This window comes from Dama dama, chromosome 10, assembly GCF_033118175.1.
Source record: "Dama dama isolate Ldn47 chromosome 10, ASM3311817v1, whole genome shotgun sequence".
Lineage (NCBI taxonomy): Eukaryota > Metazoa > Chordata > Mammalia > Artiodactyla > Cervidae > Dama > Dama dama.
The window spans coordinates 41,415,684-41,441,956 of NC_083690.1; the positions used below are offsets into that span (position 1 = coordinate 41,415,684).

The 26,273-nt window shown below is 57.3% G+C and overlaps 1 protein-coding gene across 2 annotated transcripts in view; it reads left to right on the plus strand.

Moving 5' to 3' along the window:
• The window catches only part of MAD1L1 (mitotic arrest deficient 1 like 1), a 237,720-nt gene that overhangs the window by 12,673 nt on the left and 198,774 nt on the right, over nt 1–26,273 (plus strand). For both annotated transcript variants that reach the window (XM_061153798.1, XM_061153797.1), the window contains exons 7-9: nt 873–1,003; nt 1,557–1,671; nt 3,956–4,017. In XM_061153798.1, the coding sequence (XP_061009781.1) occupies nt 873–1,003; nt 1,557–1,671; nt 3,956–4,017 (308 nt within the window). The remainder of the gene's footprint in view (nt 1–872; nt 1,004–1,556; nt 1,672–3,955; nt 4,018–26,273) is intronic.

A 26,273-nucleotide genomic window follows, 5' to 3' on the forward strand; every position in this document is an offset into this window, starting at 1 on the left:
AAAGTCAGCATGCGGCGCTTCCAGTGCCGGGATTGCTGTGATGACCGTGCAGGACTGGGGGGAGATCAGACTGCCTGGGGTGCACGGCCCGCTCGGGCGGACTCTGCAGTTCCGGCTGTGCTGCCTCACTGCGGGAGGGCCTGGGGGAGCTGGGGACACCCACGCCCTGTGACACCGCGTGCTGCCCTCAGAGCCCCGTTCCCTCTCGGCTCCCCCTCCTCCGGCGTGTGCTGGCCCCACGCCGCCCCCAGCTCCAGCCGTCAGGGCCAGGCCTCCTGGGCTCTCGCCTGGGTCTTCATGTGCTGTCCTCAGTGGTCACAGTGTCCGTCCACCTCCCCTCCCGGTCCGCACTGCTTCCCGCCACCGGCTTTGCCTGCCCCATCTGCCCACCCCTTGGCGGCCCCTCAGTACTGCCCCATCGCTGGGCTGGCGTCTGTCTTTCCCTGCAGGGACCTTGTCTCCTCTGGGCCACTGGTCTCACTGCTTGACCCAGTGCCTGGCCCCTGAGTGTTGGCTGAACAACCGCCCAGTTTAGCCCTGGGCCCGTGTTCTTAACCTGCTCTGTGACTTGTCCTGGAGTCTCACCGGCATCCCCACGCGTCCCCGGGGACTCCATGTAGGAAGGAAAGGCCTCACTGTGCAAGGACTTGGTCATCACGCTGCACACGGGGCCGGCAGGCAGAGCCCCGCGGACGGGCAGGCATCTCTCCTTGGAGGCTTCGCTGCGTCTCCTTGTGCCGTGTGTGCTGGGCTCCCGCCCCGCGGGCAGCTCTGCACGTGACTCGCAGGGCTGGGGCCCCGCAGGCTGTTGAGGGCCTGGGAGTGCGTGGTGTCTGACTGTCTCCCTCCTCTCTGTCTCCCACCTCGATCAGGATTTGGAGCAAAAGCTATCCCTGCAGGAGCAGGACGCTGCGATCGTGAAGAACATGAGGTCTGAGCTGGTGCGGCTGCCGACGATGGAGAGGGAGCTGCGGCAGCTGCGGGAAGAGAACGCCTGCCTGCGGTGAGGGGCCGGGGGTGTGTGTGCACGCGTGTGTGTGTGCACATGTGTGTGTGCATGGAGAACTCCTGCCTGCGGTGAGGGGCCGGGGGGGGGGGGGGGTATGTGCGCGCGCGCGCGCGCGTGTGTGTGTGTGTGTGTGTGTGAATGTCTGCCTGTGTGTGTGTGTGAATGTCTGCCTGTGGTGAGGGACCAGGGACGTGTACCTGTTTGTGCGCGCGTGTGTGTGGAGAACGCTTGCCTGCGGTGAGTGGCCGGCGGGGGGGTTGTGCATATGTGTGCATGCATGTGTGTGTGTGTAGAATGATGTGTAGAACGCCTTCCTGTGGTGAGGGGCCAGGGACGTGTGCCTGTGTGTGTGTGTGCATGTGTGTGTGTGCGTGAAGAACGCCTGCCTGTGGTGAGGGGCTGGGACGTGTGCCAGTGTGTGTGCACACACATGTACATGTACACACGTGTGCACACACACGGGCACGCAGCCTTCCGGGGTCAGGGCCTCTGTACCCGTCCCTGGGGTGTGTGGCTGTTTGAACGACTCTGCTTCTGACTCTGCCAGGGAGACGCGGGACGCCAACGGGCTGCTGCGGAAGGAGCTGGAAGGGCTGCAGCGTAGGCTGGGGCAGCAGGAGAAGATGCAGGAGACGCTGGTGGACCTCGAGCTGGAGAAGGAGGTGAGCCAGCCGTCTCTGGGGTCCTCCAGTTGCCAAGGGGACCCTACGTCCCAGCTGATCACTAGAATGGCGGCTATTGGGCTCGTATGGTGGGTGGAATGGTGGTCCCTGAAGTCAGCCCCGTCCTAGCCCCCAGAACTATGGAGAAAGGGGACATGCGGGTGCTGAGCACTAGCCTGCGGTAGGAGGCGCCCCTGGGGCTCCTGCTGGCCCCCGGGGGGACCAGTGTGCTCCCAGGTCCTGGCGGGTGCAGGAGCGCGTAGAGGAGGGCAGAGCCGTGTGGAGCGAGGAGGACTTGGCGTGCTGCTCTTGGTGGTGTTGAAGATGGAGGGGCCGTGAGTCAGGGAACTTGGGGCCTTCTAGAAGCTGGAGTGTCCTGTGGAGCGTGATCCTCTGACCCCTGGATCTAGCCCAGGGAGGTCCTCACTGGACTGCTGACCTGCGAGGCTCAGGACAGTAAATGTGTGTCCTCAGCTACTAAGTGCGTGGTGGTTGGTTTCAGTAGCCTTTGGAATATTTAACCAGCTGTTGAGTCGAGGAGAGGAGAGGACTCTTCTGGTGCCTGGGACAGACATTGTTCCCCCACAGAAGGAGCAGACTCCTGTGCTGAGATTCCTCTCCTCGGGTCTGCTGCTGGAACTCACTGCGCCATTCTGTGGGACGTTGTGGAGATGGCTGTGCACGTTGGTGCCGAAGCACCCGAGTTCTCCTGGGCAGACCAGTGCGAGGCCTCCAGGCCCAGGGTCCTCTGTCCTTCCACACTGGGTCCCTGTGGTCACACTCCGTCACCTCCCTTTCTGGCTTGCCTGGATAAGCCCTGGCACCCCTTTTCATGACTTCCAGTCTGGTCTGCCTACTTCCAGCAGTTCTCACCAGGGGCATCCTGGGGCCAGAGCACATATCCTCTCAGACACGTGCTCATCTGGAAGCTCAGCTGGCAGAAGCAGTTCTGGAGACAGGTAGTTTTACTTTGGATGTAGGTTATTTTAAAGTTGGTTGAGCTTCTTTGTAGGGAATCACCCTGCCTGGTTTCAGACCCTCCCGTGTGTGCTCGCTGGCCGTGTGACCCTGGCAGTTACTTAGCTTCTCTGTCCCCCTGTGTGACGAGGAGTAAGTGTCTTCCTGTAGGGTTGTGAGGGTTGAATGAGTTCACGTGAAGTGCTTGAACAGTGGTAGATGTTGACTGAGTGTCAGCTGTACTCACAGGCTTGTGAACCAGGCTCGTGCCCAGCATGTGAGAGGGCTCAGGGCGGGCTCCAGCGGCCGCGTGAGCATGTGGAGCAGCACCATGGAGCCCGGGGGAGCCCGGCGGAGGCAGGCGGCCTGGAGAGGGAGCGAGACCGTGACATGCGGGTCAGTGTGCCACCGCTGTGAGAATACAGGCGTGAGACCTCATGTTCAGGCCGAGGGGGCGTGTCCTCCTGTTCTTCCCAGCAGCCATGGCCCCAGCCATGAAGAATCGATGCTTTTGAACTGTGGTGTTGGAGAAGACTCTTGAGAATCCCTTGGACTGCAAGAAAATCCAAGCAGTCCATCCTAAAGGATATCAGTCCTGAATATTCATTGAAAGAACTGATGCTGAAGCTGAAACTCCAGTATTTTGGCCACCTGATGCGAAGAGCTGACTCATTGGAAGAGACCCTCATGCTGGGAAAGATTGAGGGTGGGAGGAGAAGGGGATGACAGAGGATGAGATGGTTGGATGGCATCACCGACTCGATGGACATGAGTTTGAGTAAGCTTCAGGAGTTGTTGATGGGAAGCCTGGTGTGCTGCAGTCTGTAGGGTTGCAAAGAGTCGAACACGACTGAGTGACTGGACTGAACTGATGGCCGCAGCCTGCTCTGTGTGTGTGTATTTTGGGGGCAGGATTGGGGCTGAGCATCCTGAGGAGCACCGGGAGGACAGAGGAGGCCGTGGGGGCTGGGGTCTGCTTCCTGGGGCACAGGCTGTTTTACTGCAGGACCTGTGAGGTCCTCTCGGCATCCAGCCCACAGTCCTTCCAGCCTGCCGGGAGCCTCCCCAGTTACGGGCCAGTGTGAATGAAGTGCTGAGCACTCAGTGTGGCTTCAGCAATTGGGAGGCAGCCTGGGAGCACGTCGTGTTTTGGAGATGAGGGCAGGTGGTTGTGGAGGACTGGGGCCGTGATGTCACCGTGACTGTCCGTTTCCTGTGACGCTGTCCTGTCTGGGTCGCGTGTGCGTGGTGGGACAGTAGGCCCATGCGCCCCTGGGTGGAGGCGCTGGCACAGAGCTCTGAGGGGTCTCCCTCCCTGTCTTTTCAGAGGCTCTTGACGAAGCTGCAGAGCTGGGAGAGGCTGGACCAGGCCACCGGCTTGAGCATCAGGTAGGCGGAGGGTGCCAGAGCTGCGATCACTGCCTTCTGTCTTCACGGGCAGCACCCTTGGTGAGCGAGCCTGCACCCCAGGTACCTCTGGCAGAGGCCCTGCCTGCGGCTGCTGAGGCTCAAAGGGATGGAGCTGGGCGACGCTCCCTGCCGAGGATGCTCTTGAGGGCCAGCAGGTACTGGCCCAGCGGTATTGGCCTTTCTGAAAGGACCATGTTTGTTTTTACTGAGGAAGTAGTTGTTTTGTTGAGAAGTAATTTCTTTTAGGTGGTTGTAGCAATTGAAACACACTGAGTCTTCAGGGGCGGAATAGGAAAGCGATAACGGTGGGTTGTTTGCCATCAGGCCTCTGCAGCAGCCTGACCCCACAGGTGAGCGGTGAGCAGTGGGCGGGGCTGCCGGATGCTGAGGGCTGGCTCTTGGCGGGCGTCTTCCCACACCCCTCCACCCGGCCTGCTGGGGCCCCCCCGCCCCTTCTGGGGTTGCTCTGCCGCTGGCCCTCAGGCCCTGGGCCCCGTCTCGGCCCACACAGACTGACTCTGCGCCAGGCGCAGGGCTGGGAGGTTGATGGTTTAGGATCAGTCCTTGGCTCCCGGGTCCTGCGGTGGTTAAGGAGCCTTCCGTTTGTTTGCTTGTGTGAGCTGAAGACGGGTTCTTCTCTCTGCCTCTCCTGTTGCTCTTGGAAACTGAGCCAAGACTGTGAGGGGCTGTCCTGTAGTCACACCCTCTGACTGCTGCTCCGGGACCTGCCAGTTCCACCGCGCTGTGGGGTCCAGGTGCTTGTCACTTGAAATGCCCCGTCTCTTCTCTCTGCCTCGCTGAGTCTCAGAGGACAGGCCAGGCTGCGGTTCCGTCTGGACCTCCACCTGCAGAGCCCGCTCACGTGGGCTGGCCCACTGGGGCCTCCTGTCTGCAATTTCTGCTGTTCTCTGGGCTCGTGAGCTTCCCGCCCGCTCCCAGGGAGGCTCTCGTCAGAGGAGGAAGTTCGTGGCTGCTTTCTTGTGCCCTCTCGTGCCTGGGATACCAGCTGCTGGGTTTGAGCGCCTGACCCTGTTAAACTGTCTAGTCATCTGTCTGACCCCATGTGGGGTCTCTTATGCCTTTGTTTTCACATCTGTAAATGGAAGAGTTTTCTGGAATGTGGGCTTCTCACCACAGGGTCATGCTCTTGAGAATCTGACAAAACTTGTTATCTCCCGCTCAAAAGCGCAGGTTTGCGAGAGGGTGTGTGGAGACGTGAGATTCTGCAGACTGGTCCGGGGACCCACGTCTCTGAAGCCTGGTCAGCTGGCTCTGGTGGACGGTTGATGCTGGAGTCCAGCAGCCGTGCTGGTAGCAGCAGTTTGAGGGCCTGGGAGGCATTTGGGTCTTTAGGTCACAGCACAGGCACAGTCTGCTCCTTTGGGGTCTGCCATGACCCCGGCCTCTGGCCACTGCCCAGGCTCCTTGGGCTTCTGAGAGCTGCCACCACTAGGTGGCACTGCCCCCCGTGATCCTGGCTCCCTGCGGCCTTGGCACCTGCTGCCTGCGGCTCCGCCGGCTCGTGCTCTGCCAGCCTGGGCCGGCTGCCGAGACCAGGGCCTGCAGTCTGTCAGCTCTGGCCTGCCTTTGGGTGGCCAGGCGGCCACTGCTGACCGTCCCACAGCCACCCTGCTGTCAGCTCGCCTCTGCAAGGCGCGCTCAGCCTGGAGTCTGAGCTCCTGCTGCTTCAGGCCGAGCGTCCTCCCCGTGGGCTCTCCTCTGGGTGGGATGTGGCTTCTCTCAGGTCCTCCGCGGCCTCGCAGAGGTTAGGAACGGCGAAGGGACCACCCAGCATGACACTGGCCACCCTCTTCCTGTTTTGAGATTTGTTCAATCCTGAGGACCCAGAGATAGCGGCTGGGAGGAGTAGAGTGGGCTGGTGGGCCCGCCAGTGCAGACCTGTTGGGAAGCCTGTCGAGCTGAGTGTCCTTATCCACCAGACAAGCTCGTCCACTTTTGGCCTTGTCTGACCCTCGTCTCCAGCACACGGGTCATGTGAGCCGGGGGCAGGTTGGCCTCAGGACTTGGAGGGTGTGAGGGAATGCCATGCATGGGGCGGTGGGGCCTGTGCACTGGGGCCGCCGGGGTGAGGAGGGCGGGCGCCTCTGGCGTCCTTGTCCCAGGGCCTTGCGGGTTGGCCGGAGGGAGTGAAGGCGCTGAAGGTCTGCGAGGCGCTGAGCCTCTTTGCTCAGCAGTCTGGGCTGGCCGGTGATTTGAAGGTGCTGAACGGGGACACCCTGTGAAGTGTCTGTGAAGCACTCGGATTCATTTAACAAGCGGTGTTTGTGGGATCTGCGCGCTGGAAACAGAAGTGGCTGAGAGAACGCAGACTGGTCGCAGTGCAGGTCGGCGCAGGCAGATACCGTCTTCCTCCGTATTGTGGAGGGATTCATAGGTTCCGCGCAATCCCAGTCAGCCCCAGGAGGCTTTTCTGGGAGAAATTGACAAGCTGATTCTAAAATTTCTCTGGACTAGCTGTCAAGCTTTGGGAGAAGAACGTGTCAGAGGGCCTCCAGAGGTTGACTGCAAGCTCCCTGTGAGCAGCGTTAATCAGGAGGGGTGGTCACAGTGTGGAGTAAATCAGTGGGGCAGGATAGAATGCTCAGGAATACTCTAAAAGCTCAGAGTCAGTTGGTTTCGGTCAAAGGTGATAAGGTAATTCAGTGGGAGAGAGTCTTTCAGCAGATGGTGCTGGGACAGCAGGGAGTCTCCACATACATGCGCACCTCAGACTGTCCACAGAATAGTTCAGCGGGGCATGGACTTAAGGGTAAAGACAGACTCCTGGAACATGGGTTTGGTAAAGAGTTCTTAGGACACAAAAAGCAAGACATACATGGAAAAAAATTGGTAAGTTAGACTTCATCAAAATTAAAAACTTTTGCTTTCAAAAAACACTATTAAGAAAAAAAATAAGGCAAAACGTGGAGTGTGGGAAAATATTTGTGATATGTGTGTCTGACTGAGGACTTTTATCCAAAATGCAGAGTAAAATTGTTTGAAATTGATAAGATAACCAGATTTTAAAGAATGGGTGAAAGGCTTTGAACAGATAACTTTGAGAAGATGTGTGGTGAATAAAGACATGAAAACTGCTCGATGTCGTTAGCACAGAGCGCAAGTCCAGGTCCCAGCGAAAGCCCGCTCCCAGCCGGGGGACGGGGTGGTGCAGCGGGCGCCTGCCTGACCCGGAGCCAGGAGTGCATGGGGTGCTGTGTAAAGCCTTCATTCTGGGAGCGAGCCCATTCCTTGGGTCTGTCCGAGGCCCACGGGCAGCTGGGAGCAGCTGCTCTCTGTTTGTCTGGGTCCTGGGGACTTGGAGCCAGTGCTGCAGGAGTGTCGCCATGAAGCCAGGTGTGGGCTGCAGAAGGTCAGGCAGCTTCATGTAAACCCCGGAGGAGGCAGGTGGACGTGGTTCCGCCCCCCCCCCCCCCCACCTCCTCCAGGCGGCCCTCCAGGCTTGCCCTGTGTGGCTTCCTGGGGCCGGCACCTGGTGCTCTGGTTGCGCCCAGGGCTGCCGTTCTCGGAGCAGGATTGAGGGCTGCCCCAGCGCAGCGCAGCTGGGTGACATGGCTCTCACCCTCGTCTGTCTTTCTGGGCAAAAGCTGGTAAATTCCTATGCGATTTTCTAGAAATGCTGTGTGTGCGCATGAGCTTATTTTTCCTCCAGTTTTATTTCAGTATCACCAACAAACAGCGCCACACGAGTTAAAGGCGGCGTAATGGGCCTGTCCCTCTCGTGGAGTGATCACCACGCGAGTGTAGTGGGCGCAGGATGTAAAAAGTAGGGGAAAAATGCTTCCTTTGTCATATAAGCTCTTTCTGTATTCCCTGCTCCGCTCCCAAGAGGTGCTCACTCTGTACCGTCACCCTGCAGGCTTGCTTTTTTTCAGTCAATTTCTGACAGTATTTGTGCACCGACACAGATGGCCCCCCGAATTGTCAGGATCTCCGTGGTGTCCATGGTGTGGGTGGATTCTGATGGGCCTGGTTCCCCTGCTGATGGCCGTCAGGTTCTCTCCAGTGGGGTTGTTTTCCCCACCAGTAAGCAGTGTTATTTTGGTTGGACAAATTCTTAGCAGTAGTTTTTTACCTTAAAAGATACATGTGTTTGACCGAATCGCCCTCCGAGCGTGTACCTGACCTTTCTGTCACAGCGTGAGAGCGTCGTCGGTCGCCCGGGGCCGCGTGTGTTCAAAGGTTCTGACAGAGATGGAAAGTGGAGGCACAGTGGAGGGGAGCAGGAGTGCAGCGGCCGGGCTTTTAGAAGGCCCGGGGGCCTCTCGTGGGGGATCCTCACTGAACAGGCGCGGAACGCCTGTGAGCCCCTCTCGTTTCACAGAGGACGCAGCTTGCCTGTGGCCGGGAGCCGCCGCGCTGTGGCTCCGCCTGCACCCTCTGTGCCCGAGTCTGGCCCGGTTTCAGTCAGGCGGGCAGGGCACAGTACCTGCCCGTGTCAGCGCAGGTGTTCCGGGCGGCGGGCACGGGGGATGCTGGCACCAGGGACACAGAAGGCTGGGCGGGCTTGTTGGCTCTGAAGCCTGGCAGCTGCGGCCCCGAAACTGCTGACCCATCATCTGGAGCGAGGCTGGGAGCTGACGAGTGCTGATCTGGACGTTTCCCAGAAGCATTTGTAGGCTGGCCAGGTGACAAGGCCTGGGTACCGTTCCCCTGATGTGTGAGGCCAATTAGGAGGACGGCACGGGGCGTGCATAATCTCCTCCTGAGAACGGATCCTATTGACCAGCTTGGACACTGTTATTACCCTGGTGACTGTGTTCCTGATTTCTAATTACCTGGGTGCTGGGCTGATCAATACAGGAAGTGCTGTGGGCGCCTGGGGACGTGGCTGAATTGTCGGCTGTCTTGGTTGTTTTAATTGCTCTTGCTGTGGCTTTCTTTAGAAGTTGGAGAGAAGATGGAAAGAGAAAGCTTAGGCCTTCTGGGTGCTTGTGAGCTGGGCCCCTTCTGGTCTTGAAAACTGATGCCTCCCTAGTCTCTGCCGAGTTCCTATTTATTCTTGGTTCATTCATTCTCTGACGCGTTCCCAACTGTTCTCAAGAATCCTAGTCTGCAGAGGGTGTTGAACCACGTTTGATTCGCCCTCAGGCCTGTGCATCTGTGAGGTGTTAGCTCTCAGGCCCTTGCAGCCCCAGAGCTGTGGGCTTCCTTCCTGAGAGGGTGCAAGCAGAGGCCGGGAGCTTCAGAACCGATCCCAGAGCCTCACCTGCCTGTGGAGGCCGACAGCAGCTGTTCCCGTGGGTTTACTCACTGTGGGTGGCTGAGTTCTCAGCCTCTGTCAGCCTTGGAAGTTGAGTTTTCTGTTCTGGTCATCCCCAGGCTTCAGACTTGTGACCCAGGAGCCTCCGCCTTTGGAGCCTCCGTTTCCAGATCGGCAGCGCGTTTCGTGAATGTTTGGTGATGACTGCTGACATCGCGACAGCCTTGTTCGGCAGCTCTGCGGCTTGCTGTGACTTGGGTGGGGCGTCCTTTGGCGCTTGGCTGCTGTGGCAGGGCCCTGGCGCTGTGCGCTGCGCGCCCGGCAGGACCCGGAGAACAAGTGTAGCAGAGAGCGTCCTGACAGCGCTCATCCTCTCAGCCGCAGCCCAGGGGGGCCTCCCGCTCCCTGCTGAGGCCTTCACATGCGAGCCGGCAGCGTCTGGCCCAGCGTCCGCCTGCCGGGCTTGTGCAGCAAGGTGTGGACAGACCCTGACAAGTCGCTCAGCCCCAGCGGGAAGAGAAGCTGCTCTGTTCCCGTGGGGTCTGGGCCAGCCGGGAAGCTCTGATGGAGACCCAGCCGGGCACGGCCCCATCTCCCTGGCTCTGGGCTCTGCCGCGCCGCAGGGAACGTGGGAGAGGAGTGCTCTCCAGAGGCAGCTCTTCCTGGCTCTTCTGGGGGGTCGTCCCTGTGTGTGCTCCCCCAGGCTGAGCAGCAGCCTTGCTCGGGGGAGCAAGCGGACCTGTGCTTCTCTGCCTCTCACTTGGCTCTTGAAGCACTCTGGGGGCTTTGTAGATGACGGCTCTTCCCCTCCTGTGCCTCCTTTAAATTCACGTGAAGCGACGCTCTAAAGCCGGGCAGTGAGCGGGTTCAGACCAGGTCGGGCTGTGCCGGGTTCCCAGGAACCAGCTCTGGGGGAGCGGAGGCAGCTGAGGGGTCCCTGGGGCTCGGCCCTGGCAGAGGCTTGCTGAGGGCCAGTCACGCCCGCGGGCTTCCTGGGGCTGCGGGAGGACCCAGGCCCCCCCCCACCCCCCCGCCATGGGAACCAAGGTCCCTGGGCAGAGTGGGGGTGTCCTGAGAGGACAGAACGTGAGGAGGGGCTGGGGGCTGCCCACTCCCTCTGGAGCATCCCCGAGGGCCTGCCCGCCTTAGAAAGCCACCTTCGCAAGGCCTGTACCTCTGGGCGGGGCGGGGCGGGGGAGCATCTGGGAACAGTGAGAGGTATTTCAGTTGGCATGTGCACCTGGGCTTTCCCCAAGAACCTTGGCTTGTCAGCTCTGAGTGAGGACAGGCCTGTGCAGTCGTCCGGGGCCTCCTGGGGGTCAGCTGCAGGCAGCCACGTGCCCCGTCGACCTCTCCCACGGCCGCTGTTGTTTGTGTCAGAAGCTGGAAGTCTCCTCCCGTGCAGCTCCGCCTCAGGCCCAAGTCCAGGGTCAGGCAGTGCCCAGCCTTCTCCGCCTGGAGCCTGGTGCCCCCTTCCCATGGGTGGCTGGCCGCCTGGGGACCTGGCTCGGATTCTCCAAGACCAGCTGGAGGCCAGGGATGGGCTCTAGGAGTGGCCTGGCCTTTGTCAGTGGTGAGGGATCCAGGTGGTGGCTCTTGAGCCCCTGAAGCAGGCAGGCTTTGAGGCAGGGCCCTTGCTCCTGAGTTGCATGCAGAGAACAGGTTCACGACCGTAGAAGGGAAGTGAAATGATGGTTTAAACAAGAGGCCCCTGAGCCCAGGGCTCCTGGGGGGCTGCTGATGGACCTGCTCCCTGATTTTTCTCCAGCGCTGCCTCCTCCTGTCCTCTGAAGTCCTGCAGGCTCCCAAGCTCCACGTCATCAGGAGTCCTGTTCTTGTTCCAGCTGAGGCCGCACGTGGAGCTGGGACATACTGTCTGGGCCCCACCGGGGGGTGGATGGCATCCGGCCAGCTCCGCACGTGCTGGGTGCTGGACCCACTGTGTGCCAGCCGCAGCAGCACGCAGGCTCTGGCTGTTGCCTTGGGTGAACTCTCTGAGGGGACGTGTCCCTTGGCGATGGGAGTGTCCTGAGGATCAGGAGGGAGGTGGAGCAACAGAAAGTGTCCTGGGCGCGGGCGGCGGTGGAACCAGTGCGGGTGCTGCTGGGGAGTCGGGGGTGGAGGCGGGTAGCACCCTCTGGAGTTGCAGTCACTGCCCCGAGTCTCCCGGTGGCGGGACCGCAAGGTCCTTTCCTGGCCTGTCTTGGGTGTGCCCGGGCGGTGGGTGGTGGTTGTCCTGAGCGGGCGGCCCTCCCTGGGGGCCCTTGGCCCCGGGCAGGGCTCTGGTCCCTGGCTCCCTCTGCCTGTGTGTCTTGGGGGTTTGGTGCTGTGGAGATGAGTCTCTCTGTCCCCTTTGGGGGGACCTCTGCTCTAAGGTCCTTTGTGTTTCTGGGCCTGTCAGGCACGTCCCGTGTTGGCCCCTCTCCTGGCCCGGGCTGGCCCGTGGGCTGATCATCTGTCCTCATGTCTCCATCCCAGGGAGCTGGGGTGCAGCCGGCCTGGGGGCAGTGGGCAGCCCCCCTGGGTGCCGCGGGCTGTGCTGTGATGGGCCCACGCCTGTAGGGGGCACGTGGAGGCTTGCTCTTCACGGTGCCGTGACCGGGGCATCCGAGAAGGAACGGCTGTGTCTTCCTTCCCTTCTTGGCCCCTGAGACGGTCACCAGTGAGGCAGCCCCAGGCAGGACTCCGGGCAGCCCCTCGGCTTGGGGGACCGAGAGGGAGACTGGCTGTCCTCCCCAGCTCGTGGGCCGTCGAGGGCTGACTGTCTGCAGACTGTGGCACGGTGTCCTCGGGGGGAGCTGGGCTCTTGCCCCGGGACTGTGTCTGGGCTCCTGCTCTAGGGTCTGGCAGGAGGTGGCTGCCGAGCGCAGGCGGCAGAGTGTTTGTCTCGGGGACTGTCCCTGGCGTGGGGCTGGGGCTGTGGCCCATGGTTTGTGTCCAGCACTCCAGACTCCGAGTGTTGCCCCCTCTGAAGACCACGCACTCCAGACCTCAGTGCTGCGGTGTGCCTTTGGAAGGCGTTTCTGTATTGTGCTTTTGGGGATACTGAAGTTTGGGGGTGCAGGGTGGCCAGCTTCTGGTCTGGGCCTCAGGGTCTGAGAGCAGGCTGTCACTCAGGCAGCAATGGGGCTCGCCTGGAGGGCGGGCCTGGCCGTCAGACGGTGGAGCGCTCAGCTGCCTGGTGGGGGGGGGCGCTCTGAGGAGAGAGCAGCAGGCCCCGCTGTCTTGGCACAGACCCCGGCGCCCCCTGGGGCTCGGGGGGAGAGGGCACAGATGTGCCTGGCAGGCTTCCTTCCTGTTCCGTTTTCACTCTGACTGGGAGTAGAAGACGCCAGAGAGACTTGGGAGATACCATCCCCTCCTCACTTGGCTCATGTGGAGCCGCGTGGAGAGCAGTCACTGTCCTGTGGGGCATCTTCCCTCTCCAGCCCGACAGGGGACTCAGGTCGGCTGCATGAACGCGCAGAGGTGTTCCTGTGTGCGGACCTGTCAGTAGAGGCCGCGATCAGCAGGAGGGTGGGACGCGTCCGAGTGATGCCTGGGTCCCGCCACTCGCCCCAGGTGGCTGCTTGGTGGCCTGGGGCCCCTGGCGGTGCCTGGGGGGTTCTCCACCACCCCGCGTCCGGGAGGTTCGCCACGACCCTGCGTCAGGGGATGGGACGCTCGGCGTGTGCTCATGCTGGCGCTGGCGCCCTCACGGGTGCGTGCTGACCCCCGGCCTCACAGCGGCCGTGACCACAGGCGTTGGGGCCTCTGCGTGTCCTGAGTGCAGCCTACCACACGGAGGCTGTCGGGGCGAGAGGGGCCCAGGGCGCTGGGCTGAGCTGAGTCGGGTGGGGCTGGCTTTCAGCTGGTCCTCTCTCACGAGGCTTCATCCGAGACGTGCGCAGGGGAGCGACACCAGTGGAGGAAGGCAGGCTGCTGGCGGTTTAGAGTTGTTCCCGGACACGCGGAACTAATCTTAAGCCTGGAAAACACCCCACAGAAAACGAGAACACCCAGCCTGGCAGTTGCCTGAAGTTGACGTTGAAGGCTGTTTGGGAGGGGACTGGGGGCACCTGCTAGGGAGGTGGGACGTCGTGTGTCCCTGGTGGGGCCAGCCCGCTGTCGGGGGGGGGGTGGTGTTCAGGGCAAGTTCTGAGGGGAAACGCACGCTGTAAAGCAGGTGAGCGGAAATGAGGTTGGGGCGGAGGGTCGAACGAAACCAGACGGCAGGACCTGGGCGGCCCGGGAGGGTCTTCACACTGCCAGGTGGGCCCTGGACGGGTTTGGAGGTTTCTCCAATAAAAGTTGTTGGAAGTAGCTGTCAACTTCTTTCTTTCACCCTGCCCTGACCTCCCCGCCCCTGCAGTTTGATGAGCAGACCTTGACGCATCCCTGTGTCCCTGACCTCACGGGTGGCATCCCCGGGGCTGCAGGGAGAGTGTGGCCTGGCCCCCTCTGCCTCACCAATGAGGGGAGCCCCCTGCACACACATGAGCGCCTCTGAGCCCATGCAGGTCCTGTGGGGAGCTGCGGGGTGGGCGCCACAGGGGTCTCTGCTGAAAACTCCCCTTTCCTGCAAGGCTCCGAGGAGTTGGAGCTAAACGAACGAAACCCCGAAACAGCACCCCTCCTCCGCCCACGTTGTCCTCAGCGACCTGGGGGCGGGTGTCCAGCTGACCAGAGGGGCGGGCAGACCCCTGTGTGCTCGGTCCCTGACGGGGCGGGGCCTGTGGGCCAGTGCTTCCCGCGACCTCGGGGGGCTGCTGGCAGCTGGTGCCTGAGGTGCTTGGCTTGGTTGAAAACCTGAGGCTTCCTGTGGGGAGGGGAGGAGAGGGGCCCGAGCCGAGGCTCCCGAGAGGCAGTGCTGGGCTCAGTCTGGCGGCACGGCCTGCCCAGCCTCGTAGTCGGCTTCCTTCCTTCCTGACCCTGGGCTGTGGCTGCAGGAGCGGGCTTGTGGGCAGCCTGGGGTCTGTTACAGCCGATACGGGACGTCCCCAGCCTGCTCTGGGAAGTGGTGTGTGCACCCGCGTACAGCCGGAGACTGGGGGCGCTCAGGAGTCGCTCGTCCTAGGCGGTTCTAGCGTGGGTGTGTGGGGGTGGCAGGGATCGCATCCTGAAGGGGTTTGGGTCACACCGTGGAGTTTGGGCTTCCTCCTGCCGTTGACAGGTGGGCCCCTCTCCTCCCCACTGTCACCAAGAGCGGCCTCAGTCCTTGGCTGGGCCCCCCCAGGGGAGGTCTCGGCTGCTGTCTGAGGCACAGCAGCCTCCCGAGCCCCGCCGCGCCAGGAGGGCGGGGGTGTTTCCCACCGGGTGAGGGCACCCCATAGGGTTTGCTGAGACGTCTACCCCCAAGCAGAGGATTCTGTTAGTCCTGTTGTAGTGGACACTTGAGGGGGCAGCTCTCCTGCCTGGAGGTCTGGGAACTCGTGAAGGTGTCTCCTGGCCAAGGCCAGTTTCTCTCCATCTGTCCTTCTGGTTTTCCTTTGGGTCGGTGCCCGTCCTCCTGACCCGTCTGTCATCTGTTGAGAGAGTGGTGATTCTGGGGAAAGGCAGGCTGGTGTTCCTTTCTTGCACTCTAAGTTGAGGACCTGCTGTTTGCTGCTCATCGCGGGTCTGAGTCTCATGCTGCAGCTCTGTGCTCACAGGATGGACAGAGACTTGTAACAGAGACACTGGAGGGGAGCCTCTGGACCCGGTGAGCTGAAGCTGGGTCTGTGTAGAGGACGCAGAGACGGCAGCATTTTCAGGGAGCATTCAGCCGAGTTGGAGACGAACCTCAGCTGTAGCTTTGCTGGACTTTCACGATACTGGTGGGTAGGAGACCAGGCATTTTCTCTGGTCTGGAAGTTGGAGGCTGACGAGGCCCCGAAGCTTGTCTGTTTGAAGATAGTCTTCGCTCTGAAGAGGGTCTTTAGAGCGGGGCCTCACCCGTGCTGACAGCGGCTCCTCCAAGGAGAGCTGCTGGGGGCTCTCCACGCCCGTGCACGCGCCCCCTGCTCGCCCTTCACCCAGTGGTGTGGACGAGGCGGCTGCTACTCCCTCCGCTCGGCAGAGGAGGGCCAGGCGACGGGAGGGCTCGCTGGCCAAGGTCGCCCCGTGTCTGTGGTGCCTTTGTGGGGCTGCTTGGCTGGGCCTGGCCTGGCGGGGGGGCTCGGCCTGCCTGACCTCGGCCCATCTGGCTGGCCACATGGTGCCTGCAGCTGGAGCCTGTGCCTTTGTGAGCCTGTCTGCCTGCTGCTGGCACTCAGGCTTCTGTTGGGGAGCTGCCCACCCGTTTGGCCCAGGTGGTGCTCAGCCCATAGCGGGCAGGAAGCCCATGGCTGATAGCAGCTCTTTCAGACCTGACAGCTCCCAGTGCACTTGGGCTCGGACGTCCTGCCAGCCTGCGAGCTGGGGTGGGGATGGGGATGACCGACCTCTGCCTTTGCTCAGGCTGACCCCTCTGGGGCGCGGGGTGAAGGAAGACGGTGGTCGCTTGGGAGAGGAGTGGTTAACTTCTGAGGCCGCAGCACAGTCCTGTCTTGCTCGTGAAGGTGGCTGAGTTAGAAGGGTGGCCATTTTTTATTATGTGCAAACTGCTCTTCAGTTTCCTGGAACCAGACAGCCCTCCCACAGCAGGGCCGGAAGCTTCTCCCTCATTCAGTCTCTTCAGAGTGCTGAGGTTTGCTTCTCGACAGCTTGTGGGTCTGTGTGGAGGACATTGAGACAGCATTCCGTCTCCCACTGGCTCTTCCTGGCTCTGCCTGTTCTGTGTCACTAGAGTTGACTGCACTCAGGAGCCTCCTGTTAGGCCGTCGTGACAGAAGTCACGTCACGCTTGTTTGGGCTGGGTAAGCTGCGTGTGGGTTTGGCACAGGCTCCTGTCCTCAGAGCTCATTTCCTGCCTTCTCTGACGGGCGCACCTCATTTTATCGTGCATCGCTTCACTGTGCGTTGCAGGTACTGCGTTTTTACAAGTTGAAGGTTTGTGGAAACCCTGTGTCAAGCAAGTCTTTTGGCACCATTTATCCAACAACATTATTTTTCATGGAGGCAGGTGCACTGGTTCTAGATGTAATGCACCCTTAATAGACTGCACCGTGGTCTGAATATGACTGACACTCACTGGGAACCAAGGAGCTCACGGGACGTGCTTTTTGCAGCATTCGAGTTACTGTACCTGTCTGGAACTAGAGCCACAGTCTCTCCGGGTCTGCCCGTGGGAGGTTGGGCTTTTCCTGCTGGACTTAGTTGGGAAGAGAGTCACCGGAAGCTGCCTCTGGTGTTTCCCTCAGTTGGGGCGTTTTTTATTGTTTACTAGAGCTTGGTTGCAGCGCTGGAGATGTCTCCTAGGGGTCACTACTAAGTTATCAAAGTGTGAATCTTCAAATGCAGACGTGGTAACAGAGAATATACTTTCTCTTGTCTTATCCAGTTAGTAGACTAGAGTTTTCACAATTATACAGTCAGTAACTGTGATGGTGGATTTATAGCAGTGGCTGGCAATTTTTTTCTTTCTTTCTGTAAAGGGCCAAGTAGTAAACATGTAAGGCTTTGTGGTCTGTGAAGTCTCTGTAGTAAGTATTTAGCTCTGTCTTTGCAGCACAGGATAGGGTGACGAGCCCTCCGTTTTGGCCTGGGATGTGGGACTCTTCATGCTTAAACTAAGGTGGTCCAGGACAAAACATAACTCTGGGTTATCCAGTGGGAAAGCTGCTGCATGGTCTGTTAGTGAGTGGGTGTGGCCCTGTTCTAGGAGAGCTCTTGTTTAATCTGGTGGCGGCTGGGTTTGACCCGAAGGCCACAGAGTGCTGGGCGCTGCCTTAAGGTCCAGTCCGGGCCGTTGGGTTTGAAGAACTGGCCCAGAGTCCTGCTTGCTGCTTTCCTGCAGCTTCTGTTTTCCGCATGGCTTCCTGCTCATGCAGCGGCGTGGGAGGACTTTCTTTCCTCTTCTCTGGTTTGGGAGACTCTGGCCCCAAGGTGACCTTGTTTGGGGCAGTTATTGCAAGAGGACCTGGTGCAGGTTCGGGCTCCTGCGTCCCGGGGGCAGCACCTGCCCTGCCGGCCTCTGACCCAGGGCCCGAGCTCTCGCTCAGGGCGGGAGATGCCTACAGGATGGGGCGCCTCCAGGTCAGAGCTCTGGAGCAAGCCTGGTCGGTTCACTCCCAGGGCCCATGGCAGGGTGCGGGGGGCCTCCTTCCTGTCTTCCCTCTTCCTGGTAGCCGAGTTCCCGGGTCGTGTCCGCTCCGTCCAGCAGACGCTTATTGAGCAGTTGGGTGGGGCAGATGCCCAGCCGGAGAGGTAGCCGAGACCGCCAAGCGCCATCCCTGCTCTAGCACTCAGCTCGGTTTTGCCTTGTTGTGGGGGCCAAGGGGGATTGGCCCTGCCTGGCCTGGGGTGGGGAAGCCGTCCTGTCAGACTTGGACCAGACTTCGTCTCACTCCTCGGTGGCTGGGCGGGTGAGCCTGTTTGGTGGACCTGGAGTCCAGCTTCGGGAGGGAAAGGACAGACCCAGGCCCTGCAGTGGCGTCCGGGGCTCTCCCGTCAACACCTTCCTAGGCCCCCTGGGCCCTGACCCTGACCGTGGAGCCGGCCGCCGCTCCCTCTGTCTGGACAGGAAGGAGTTGCTTTTGTTTCCATCAAGAGCGTGAACACGGCTCCGAGTACTTCCATTTACTGACAACCCTTGCCAAATTAATTTTATTTAATTATCTCCCAGGGCTAAGCTTGAATACATTTTGTGTTAAATTCACAGTTTTCCTTTTTCTAAACGAAATGGACTTAATATCCTTGTTAAAATCTGATTAAAACTAAAATTGAGTTTTTTGAAGTCTGATTATTCCATGAAATGGAATTTTTAAACCTAATTATGGATGGATTTGCATATACTTCTCAGCACCATTGAAAAGAAAGTTGAAATAAATTTATTAATGACATCCTTTCTGTCGTTTCCTTGGGGCATGACGTTAGTGTCGGAGTAGAGGCAGGTGGGGAGAAAAGCTACCTTTCTTCCCCACTTCCTCAGGAGGGATTTGTTTTCAACTTTATGCCTTGGAGAATCAGTGCCCAATGACTCTGCACTCAGTCTCATTTTCATTCCGCCCTTTACTAATCTACCAGTTTCATAGTTGATAGCCTTTCTGTGGCTCTTGGATTCAAAGCTGTTATCTTCGAGGAGAAGCGTGGGAGGAGGGGATAATGATTGTAGTCTCAGGGGGCCCCCCTTTCAGCCCCAAGTATGGATTTGTAATTAATAAGCTGCCTTCATCCTAATTCTGTGTTACAGGGGTGTTATTAATAAAGTGAGAATAAACTGCTCTCTGTGACCACCTGGAATAGACATGGGGTCTCCGGAGGGCCACTCCTCATCCTTTGAGAGACACCGCCTTCCGGGAGGAACATTTCCCGTGCCACGTCTGGAGCCACACCGCCTCTGTGGACTTCCTAACGACTGTGTGGCCGGCAGACCCCCTAGCCATCCTGACCTTCAGGTGCTCCGTCCACGAGGGAGACTGTCACTCCTGCTGCCTCGTGGCCTTGCCTCTCCCTCGGTTCTGTTTCCATTGGCGGTCCGTGCTTCGTGGGTACCGGGAAGGTGACTGCGTGAGCGGTCCTGTGACGGGGCGGAAGGCATGAGCCAGGGTGACTGAGCTGCTGCTGGGCCAGTCCTGCCGTGGCCCAGCTGCCGACCCCCCTGCAAGGGTGTGTGTCCAGAGCTTTAAGAGAAACTGAGAACATGGAGTTTTTAAAAGCACCGCCTGGGCCCGGGGAGCCGTATTTGAAGGCGATGCGTGTGCCCGTGCGTGAGGGAGCACGGGCGGCCTGCGTCTCAGCCACACTGTCTGTCAGCCTCCCGCTGCTCCCATCCTCGCCACGCTCTCTGCTCTGGCCTCCTGTGTGTCCTGGGCCCTCCTGTCCCCAGGCTCTTCTACACGCTGGGGCGTCGGGAATAGTCTTCAGTCTTGTCTCTGTGTCTGAATTACAGTCAAGCCCCGGGGGCTTGGGGGGCACGTTTCTCACTGATTCCGAGCTGAGCAGGAGGCCCAGGCTGGACACGACAGGGAGGGGTGGGGGAAGGTCCAGGCTTTTTAAAGAACTTGTGTTTCATTTTTTGCTGTGGTTCCTAGTGGGAGAACTTGTCCTGTAGGCGCTTTATGAGTGAATCCATTAGGAGCAGAGGCTTGGGGCTTTGCACTCTGTCTTGGTAATGGGCTGGGCATTAAAGGCTTTCTATATGGGGCTGCAAGGGGCAAGGCCACGAGGCAGCAGGAGTGACAGTCTCCCTCGTGGACGGAGCACCTGAAGGTCAGGATGGCTAGGGGGTCTGCCGGCCACACAGTCGTTAGGAAGTCCACAGAGGCGGTGTGGCTCCAGACGTGGCACGGGAAATGTTCCTCCCGGAAGGCGGTGTCTCTCAAAGGATGAGGAGTGGCCCTCCGGAGACCCCCTGATAAACACCAGGATCACATTTGCTGGTCTGTTTTCAACTTGACCTCTTAGAAACTGCTTCAGGTGATCATGGAGAGGGTGGCAGTGTGTGGGGAGGAGACAGATTACAGGCTGTCCCTGGTGAAGCCACTTCCTGCACTGAGCTCCTGTCTGCAGGATGGAGCTGGTTCTGCCCACCTCCCTGGGTCTTGGAGGAGGTGGGAGGTAACGCACCTGTTGCCGTGCAGCAGACTCTGCCCTAAGGCCTGGTCTCAAGTCTCTGTGGGTCATGAGTCTGGGTGGGACTCTGGATCCCTCACGAGGCCACACGCACCTCGAGGCTCCAAGGCAAGGCTCCGCCTCCTCACTCACTCGCACGTGGGCGGGACTCAGGGCCTGGTGGCTGTCCGCCTGAGGCCTCCCCTCCCCGGCCGCGGGCACCCTCCAGGGAGCATCTTCACCAGGACCGTGTGGCGGCTGGCCTTGCCTGATCGGCGCGGAGCGGGCAGCCGTGCTTGTGTCCTGGTCACAGAGGAGCTGCCCCGCTTCTGCCGCATTCACGTCACCAGAAGCAAGCCCGTCAGCCCAGTCCACGCCGCGGGAGAGGGCTGCAGAGGGTGAAGTCCAGGAGGTGGGGTCCTTGCGAGCTGCGTCAGAAGCTGCGTTCCACTGCATGTTTATTTGGAGGACCAAGTTAGAAAGGGATTATACTAATGGTTAAAAAGAGCAATTTTAGTTGTGATGGCACAGAAAAATTCATGTGTTTATAGAAAGCAATTTTACAAATGCTTTAGCCTAAAATTCTGAATGAAAGCGTTTAATGTGTGCACTCCGAAGCTTGGGAGAGTCTTACTGTGGCCCCTGATTCAGTCTCTGGGCTCTTTTCCCAGGGAGGGTTATCGGACCGTGACAGCCGCTGCAGAGCACCCAGCCTGCAGAGGCCCCGGCAGAGGCCTGGACCCCCGCTCCCCGCCTCTTGAGGGGAGGCTGGCGGCTCAGGTCTCCTCTTTCCATCTGCTCCATCGCATTCACTCTCCTACTCAGTCATCTTGCGCGTCTTCTTTCCTGCCCCGCTGCACTCGCTGACTCCTCCAGTGCACTTCTAAATAGAAGTGATGAGGCTGGAGCCTCACCTGGTGGCTGATCTTAGAGGGAAAGCCTTTGGTACTTGGTCGTCAAGTGTGATGTTGCTTTTAGGTTCTTGGGATGCTGCTTCTCAGGGTAAGGATGTTTTATTTTATTCTTTGCTGAGAGTTTTTGTTTTAGAATTATGAATGAGTTTTGAATATTAACAGATGCTTTTTATACATCTGTGGGGATGATGATGAGGTTTTTATTCAGTGTTCTGTTAATGTAGTTGGTATATCAATTGATTTTTCCAGTGCTTAACCAGCCTTGCATTCCAGGGATAAAACCCCCCCTCCTTGATCATGGTATATTGTTCTTTTGATATGCTGGTATTTCATTAAGTTTTTTTGCTTCTCTCTTCTTGAGTATTGCTTTATAGTTTTCTTACGATATCTTTATCTGGTTTTGGCATCAGGGTAATTTTGGCTACATGAAATGAGTTGGTAAGGATTTCCTCTTTTCTTAGAAGAGTTTATATATAATAGGCATTATTTCTTAATTAAATGTTTGATGGGATTTACCAGTAAAGCCATCTCTGGGCCTGTACTTCTCTTTGTAGCAAGGTTTTTGCTACAAACGTAGTTTCTTTAATAGGTGTAGACTGTCCTGTTAACTGTTTTTTCAGGGTGAGCTCCCTCCTTTCCCTCCCCCCTCCCTGTACCATTTTGCATTCCCCAGTAGCGCACAGGGGCTCCAATTTCTTGCCAACAGTTTCTTTTTTTTGGTTGTGTTTTGATCATTGACATTTTCACGGATGTGAAGTTTTTACCCACTGTGGGTCTGGTCCCCATTTCAGTCAGGGTTGAGCATCTTTCCGTGGGCTTCTTGGCCACGTGTCTGTCTTCTTTGGAGAAATGTCTATTCACGTCCTAAGCTACTTTTGAAATTGCGTTGTTTTCTTACGTTGCTTTGTGAGGATTCTTGACATATTCTGGATATTAACTAGATCCTTACTAGAGGTGTGATGTTTTCTCTGATCTGTGGGTTGACTTTTCACTCCCCCGACAGTGTTCTTTGTATAAAAGTTTCTAACATTGATTGAAGCCCAACTCATCTGTTCTTCCATTTGTTGTCTGTGTTTTTGGTGTCACAGCCAAGAAATCATCACCTCATCGAGTGTCAGGGAAGTTTCCCCCTGTGTCGTCTGCTACGAGCTTTATGGTTTTAGCTCTTTGGTCTGTTTTGAGGTTTTTTTTTTTTTTTTGTGGTCTTAGGTAAGGGTCCAGATTTCATCTCAGTTTTCCTGGCATTTGTTGAAAACTGTCCTTTCCCTCATTTAATAGTCTTGCCTCTCTTGGCAGAAATCATTTGACTATGTGTGCTGGGGTTCATTTCTGGGTTTTCTGTTCGATTCCACTGGTTTACGTTCTGTCTTTATGCCAGGACCGCTCTGTTTTGATTACTGTGGCTTTGTAATAAGTTTTGAAATCAGCAATATCAGTCTCCAACCTGATCTTTGTTTTTTTCTTCAAGATTGTTTTGGCTCTTCTGGATCCCTTGAGATTTTATATGAATTTTAGGGTGGATTTTTCTGTCTCGGCAAAAGTGTGACTGTGGTTTGAAAGGGATTGTGTGGACTCTAGTTTTCTTTGAAGGGAGAAACTTAATTCAACTCATTTTTGAGAAGATGGCTACCAAATACCCGAGTTAGAATAATTTTTATTTGTCAGTCATTTTTTTCATGTAAAATATTTTTTCCCCCATAAAAAGTGGATCTTAAATCATGGTGCTATTCAGTATAGACTATTTTATTTATTTTTTTAAAAATTATTAAAAAACTAACTTATTTTTGTCTGTGCTGGGCCTTTGTTGCCGCATGGGCTTTTCTCTAGCTGCGGAGAGCGGGGCCCACCCTCCAGGTGCAGAGCGTGGGCCTCTCACTGTGGGGGCTTCTCTTGTTACAGACCCCGGGCTTTAGGGCTCTTGGACCGCAGTAGTTGGAGCACGTGGGCTCAGAAGGCGCTGCTCACGGGCCCCAGAGCACAGGCTCAGCGGCTGTGGCGCACGGACCCGGTTGCTCCGTGGCATCTGTGGGGTCTTCCCAGATCAGCAATCGAACCCACGTCTCCTGCATTGGCTGGCGGACTCTCCACCACTGAGCTGCGAGGGAAGCCCAGGATAGACTATTTTAGATGACAGTGCTGCCTTCTCCGAATCTTCTTGCTGCCCGAGTCTTCCAGGCGCTCGGCTACTCTTTCCACCTGGGACCTGGGTCTCCCACCTGCTGCCGCCTGGCCATGGGCTTGCTGAGAGAGAGTGGCGGCCTCGTGGTAGCGGAGATCCCTGCCAGTGGTGGGAGGACACATTCTTGCCTTGATCCAGGTTAGGGCAGGAGTCCCCCGTCCTACCAGCTTCCTGGGATTAAAGGCGGTCTCTGTTCCCAGAAATCTAAAAGTGGATGATGTCAGAGAAACCTGTGTGTCGCTACATCTCGTTTACTTCCTTTGACAGTGGCATTCAGTGTGGCTTTAAAAAAAAGGACTTTTTTTTTCAATTCCTTTAAAAATGTTTAATTGAGGATAATACAATGAAAGGATTGACTTTAAGTTTTGAAATTGTGTCTCCTGTCAGTCAGCTCCTCAGTGAAGTTTACGAAGTTTCCATAGCCTCAGAAATTTTCCTCTCTCTTCCAGTCGGTTCCTACCCCAGGGACAACCACTGTTCTCGGTTCTGTAACTGTAGATTGGTTTTGTCTGTTCTTCAGTTGTAAACAAATGGAACGGCATGTGTGTGTATTGCTTAATTGCTGTCTTGTTCCGCCCGGGGCTCCCGGGGCTGAGATGAGACTGAGGCAGCAGGGGCTGGGGGCTGCCTGGCCCCTCGAGTAAGGCTCAGAGTGAGCCCCTCCGGCACTCCGCTGCTTCACCCCGACCCCCGCCCCTGCTTGACACCTGACGTTTGAGTCCCAGCCGTGTCCCTTCTGTTTCGGTGCTGGAAGTCCATTGTGTGACCGTCTCCAAGTTCATGTATCCATCCCCTGTCTGTGGACGTTTGGGTTGTTTCCAGCTGCTGGCTGTTGTGAATACAGCTGCTGTGCACTCTCATGGCCAGGTCTGTGCGTGCCTGTGTGTGCTGTTACTTCTCTTGGCTCGGTTCCCGAGAGCACACTGGTATGCCAGCTGTCTCCCAGCATGGCTGCATGACTTTACTTGCCTGCCCACGTCGTATGGGAGTTCCTGTTGCATCATAACTTCACCAAATTTGGACTGTTTAAAAAGAAATCATGGTTGTTCCGGTGGGTGTGATGTGGTCTCTCCCCCAGACCTCTGGACTGGGGAGGAAGAAGGACCTGTGTGCAGGTGGCGTGGGTTCGCGCCCAGGGGGCTGGGGGACACGCGGTTATTGGAGACGTGGGCAGAGCTGCAGAGTCAGAAGCTGCCGAGCATGGGAGGTCTTCACCCTGGCTGTGAACAGTCTGATGAAAGTGGTGATCCACAGAGAGGTTGGGGTCCAGTGTTCTGATTGCCTTTATATCTCTGTTTTGCGTGCCACAGAAGCAACACAGTTTCTTCTCCAGTCCCGTTATTCTTATTACAAAACCTCACCAGACCTTTCACATTAGGAAATTATCAGTAATAAGTTAACTGTAGCCGTTAAGTCTCAACGGTGCTTCTCAACTTTGATGAAATCCATTTATCAGTTTTTGTCTTTTATGGTTAGTGGTTTTTGTGCTTTAAGGAGTCTTCTCACATTTCATGGTTGGAAATGAACTTTCTCATGTTTTCTTCTAGAAGCTTTTTGCTTTAATTCTTCATGTACTGGTGTGTGGTTCACGTCACGTGAAGCCTGAGGCTGGAGTTAAGGTTCCCCTTCCCCCTGCTTTTGCCAGGTTTCAGTAGTTTATTTGGTGAAGTTACCCCACTCCCTTTGAACTGTTGTTTTTGTCAGTAAATGTGGTGTATATGTGGCGGTCTGTTTCTGCATTCTGTTTTCTTATGTTGATACATATCTATCTTCATGCCAGTGCTATGCTTTCTCAATTGCTGTATGTTTATAGTAAGTCTTAAATAAGGTATTGCAAGTCTTCTAAATTTTTCCTTTGTTAACATTAAGCTCTTAAAGGTTCTTTTGTTTTTCTATATATGTTTTATAAATACATCATCAATATCTGCAAAAAAAAACCTTGTTGTGATTTGTATTGATTTTTTCATTGAATTTATAGGTCAGTTTGGAGAGGATTGACATCTTAATGATAATGACTTTTTCAGTTCATGGTATGTATCTCTCTTTCATTTTCATAGCAATGGTTTGTAGTTTTAAATATAGTAGTCTTGTTGGTTATATTTATCTAGTCATCTAGAGGTGTTACGTGTTTTATTTAACTCAAGAATTAATGAAGGACTAGTAAGCTGGTCCAAAGGAGATTTCAAAGTACCATGTATTTATCATCAAAGAGTGACCACCAGAATCGATTTTCAGAGGCCAAAGTGGGGAGGCTGTCAGTCTCCACAGGGCAGGCCGCATCGGTGCTCCCCAGGCTGGGGCTGGTGTTCCTGGGAGCGTGGGTTATTTGCATCTCTGTTGGTTTTCTGCTACTTGTGCTTCTGTGCTCAGTTGGGTCCTCCTCTTTGCAGCCCCATGTGACCGCCAGGCTCCTCTGTGCATGGGATTCTCCAGGCAAGAATACTGGAGTAGGTTGCCATTTTCTCCTGCAGAGGTTCTTCCTGACCCAGGGATCGAACCCACAGCTCCTTCATTAGCAGGTGGATTCTTCACCACTGAGCCACCTGGAAACTGCTTTTTCCTACTCACTAACTTGTAAAATAGTTCAGAGATTAGGAGACAAGTATGCTTCAGAGGTAGCTAGATAGGGCACCAAATCATCTTTTTCTGCCCATTCAAGGTTTTCGCTTTGCCTTCTTGATTATAACAATCTCAAAGATTATTCTTGATCATAAAACATGGATGGTCTCGATAGGTTTGACCCAACCGTTGATGTGTGTGCAGCAGACGTATTAGTATCAGGGACTGCACACCTCTGGAGGCCCAGCGTGGGCTGGGGGAGACGGGACTTGGTTTCCCCTCAGTCCGTGCGTCCACGGGCAGCCTGTCACCTCCTCGTGCACCTTCCACCTCAAGTCCTGGGCTGCCCTGGCCCTCGCGGGGCTGCTGCACGCACCAGGCTCACGTGGCCGTGTCCTGTGTCACCCGGCACGCGGCCTGCACGTCCCCCTCTTTGGCCCCCGCGGGGCTGCCCACGCTCCGGGCTCATGCGGCCGTGTCCTGCGTCACCTGGCACGCGGCCTGCGCGTCCCCCTCTTTGGCCCCCGCGGGGCTGCTGCGCGCTCCGGGCTCACGCGGCCGTGTCCTGCGTCACCCGGCACGCGGTCTTGGGTCCCCCTCTTTGGCCCCCGCGGGGCTGCCGCGCGCTCCGGGCTCACGCGGCCGTGTCCTGCGTCACCCGGCACGTGGCCTGCGTGTCCCCCTCTTTGGCAGGCTACAGTGTGTGACGGTGGTTCTCACCGCAGCAGTTCTGCCCTGTGCCCGGGGGCTC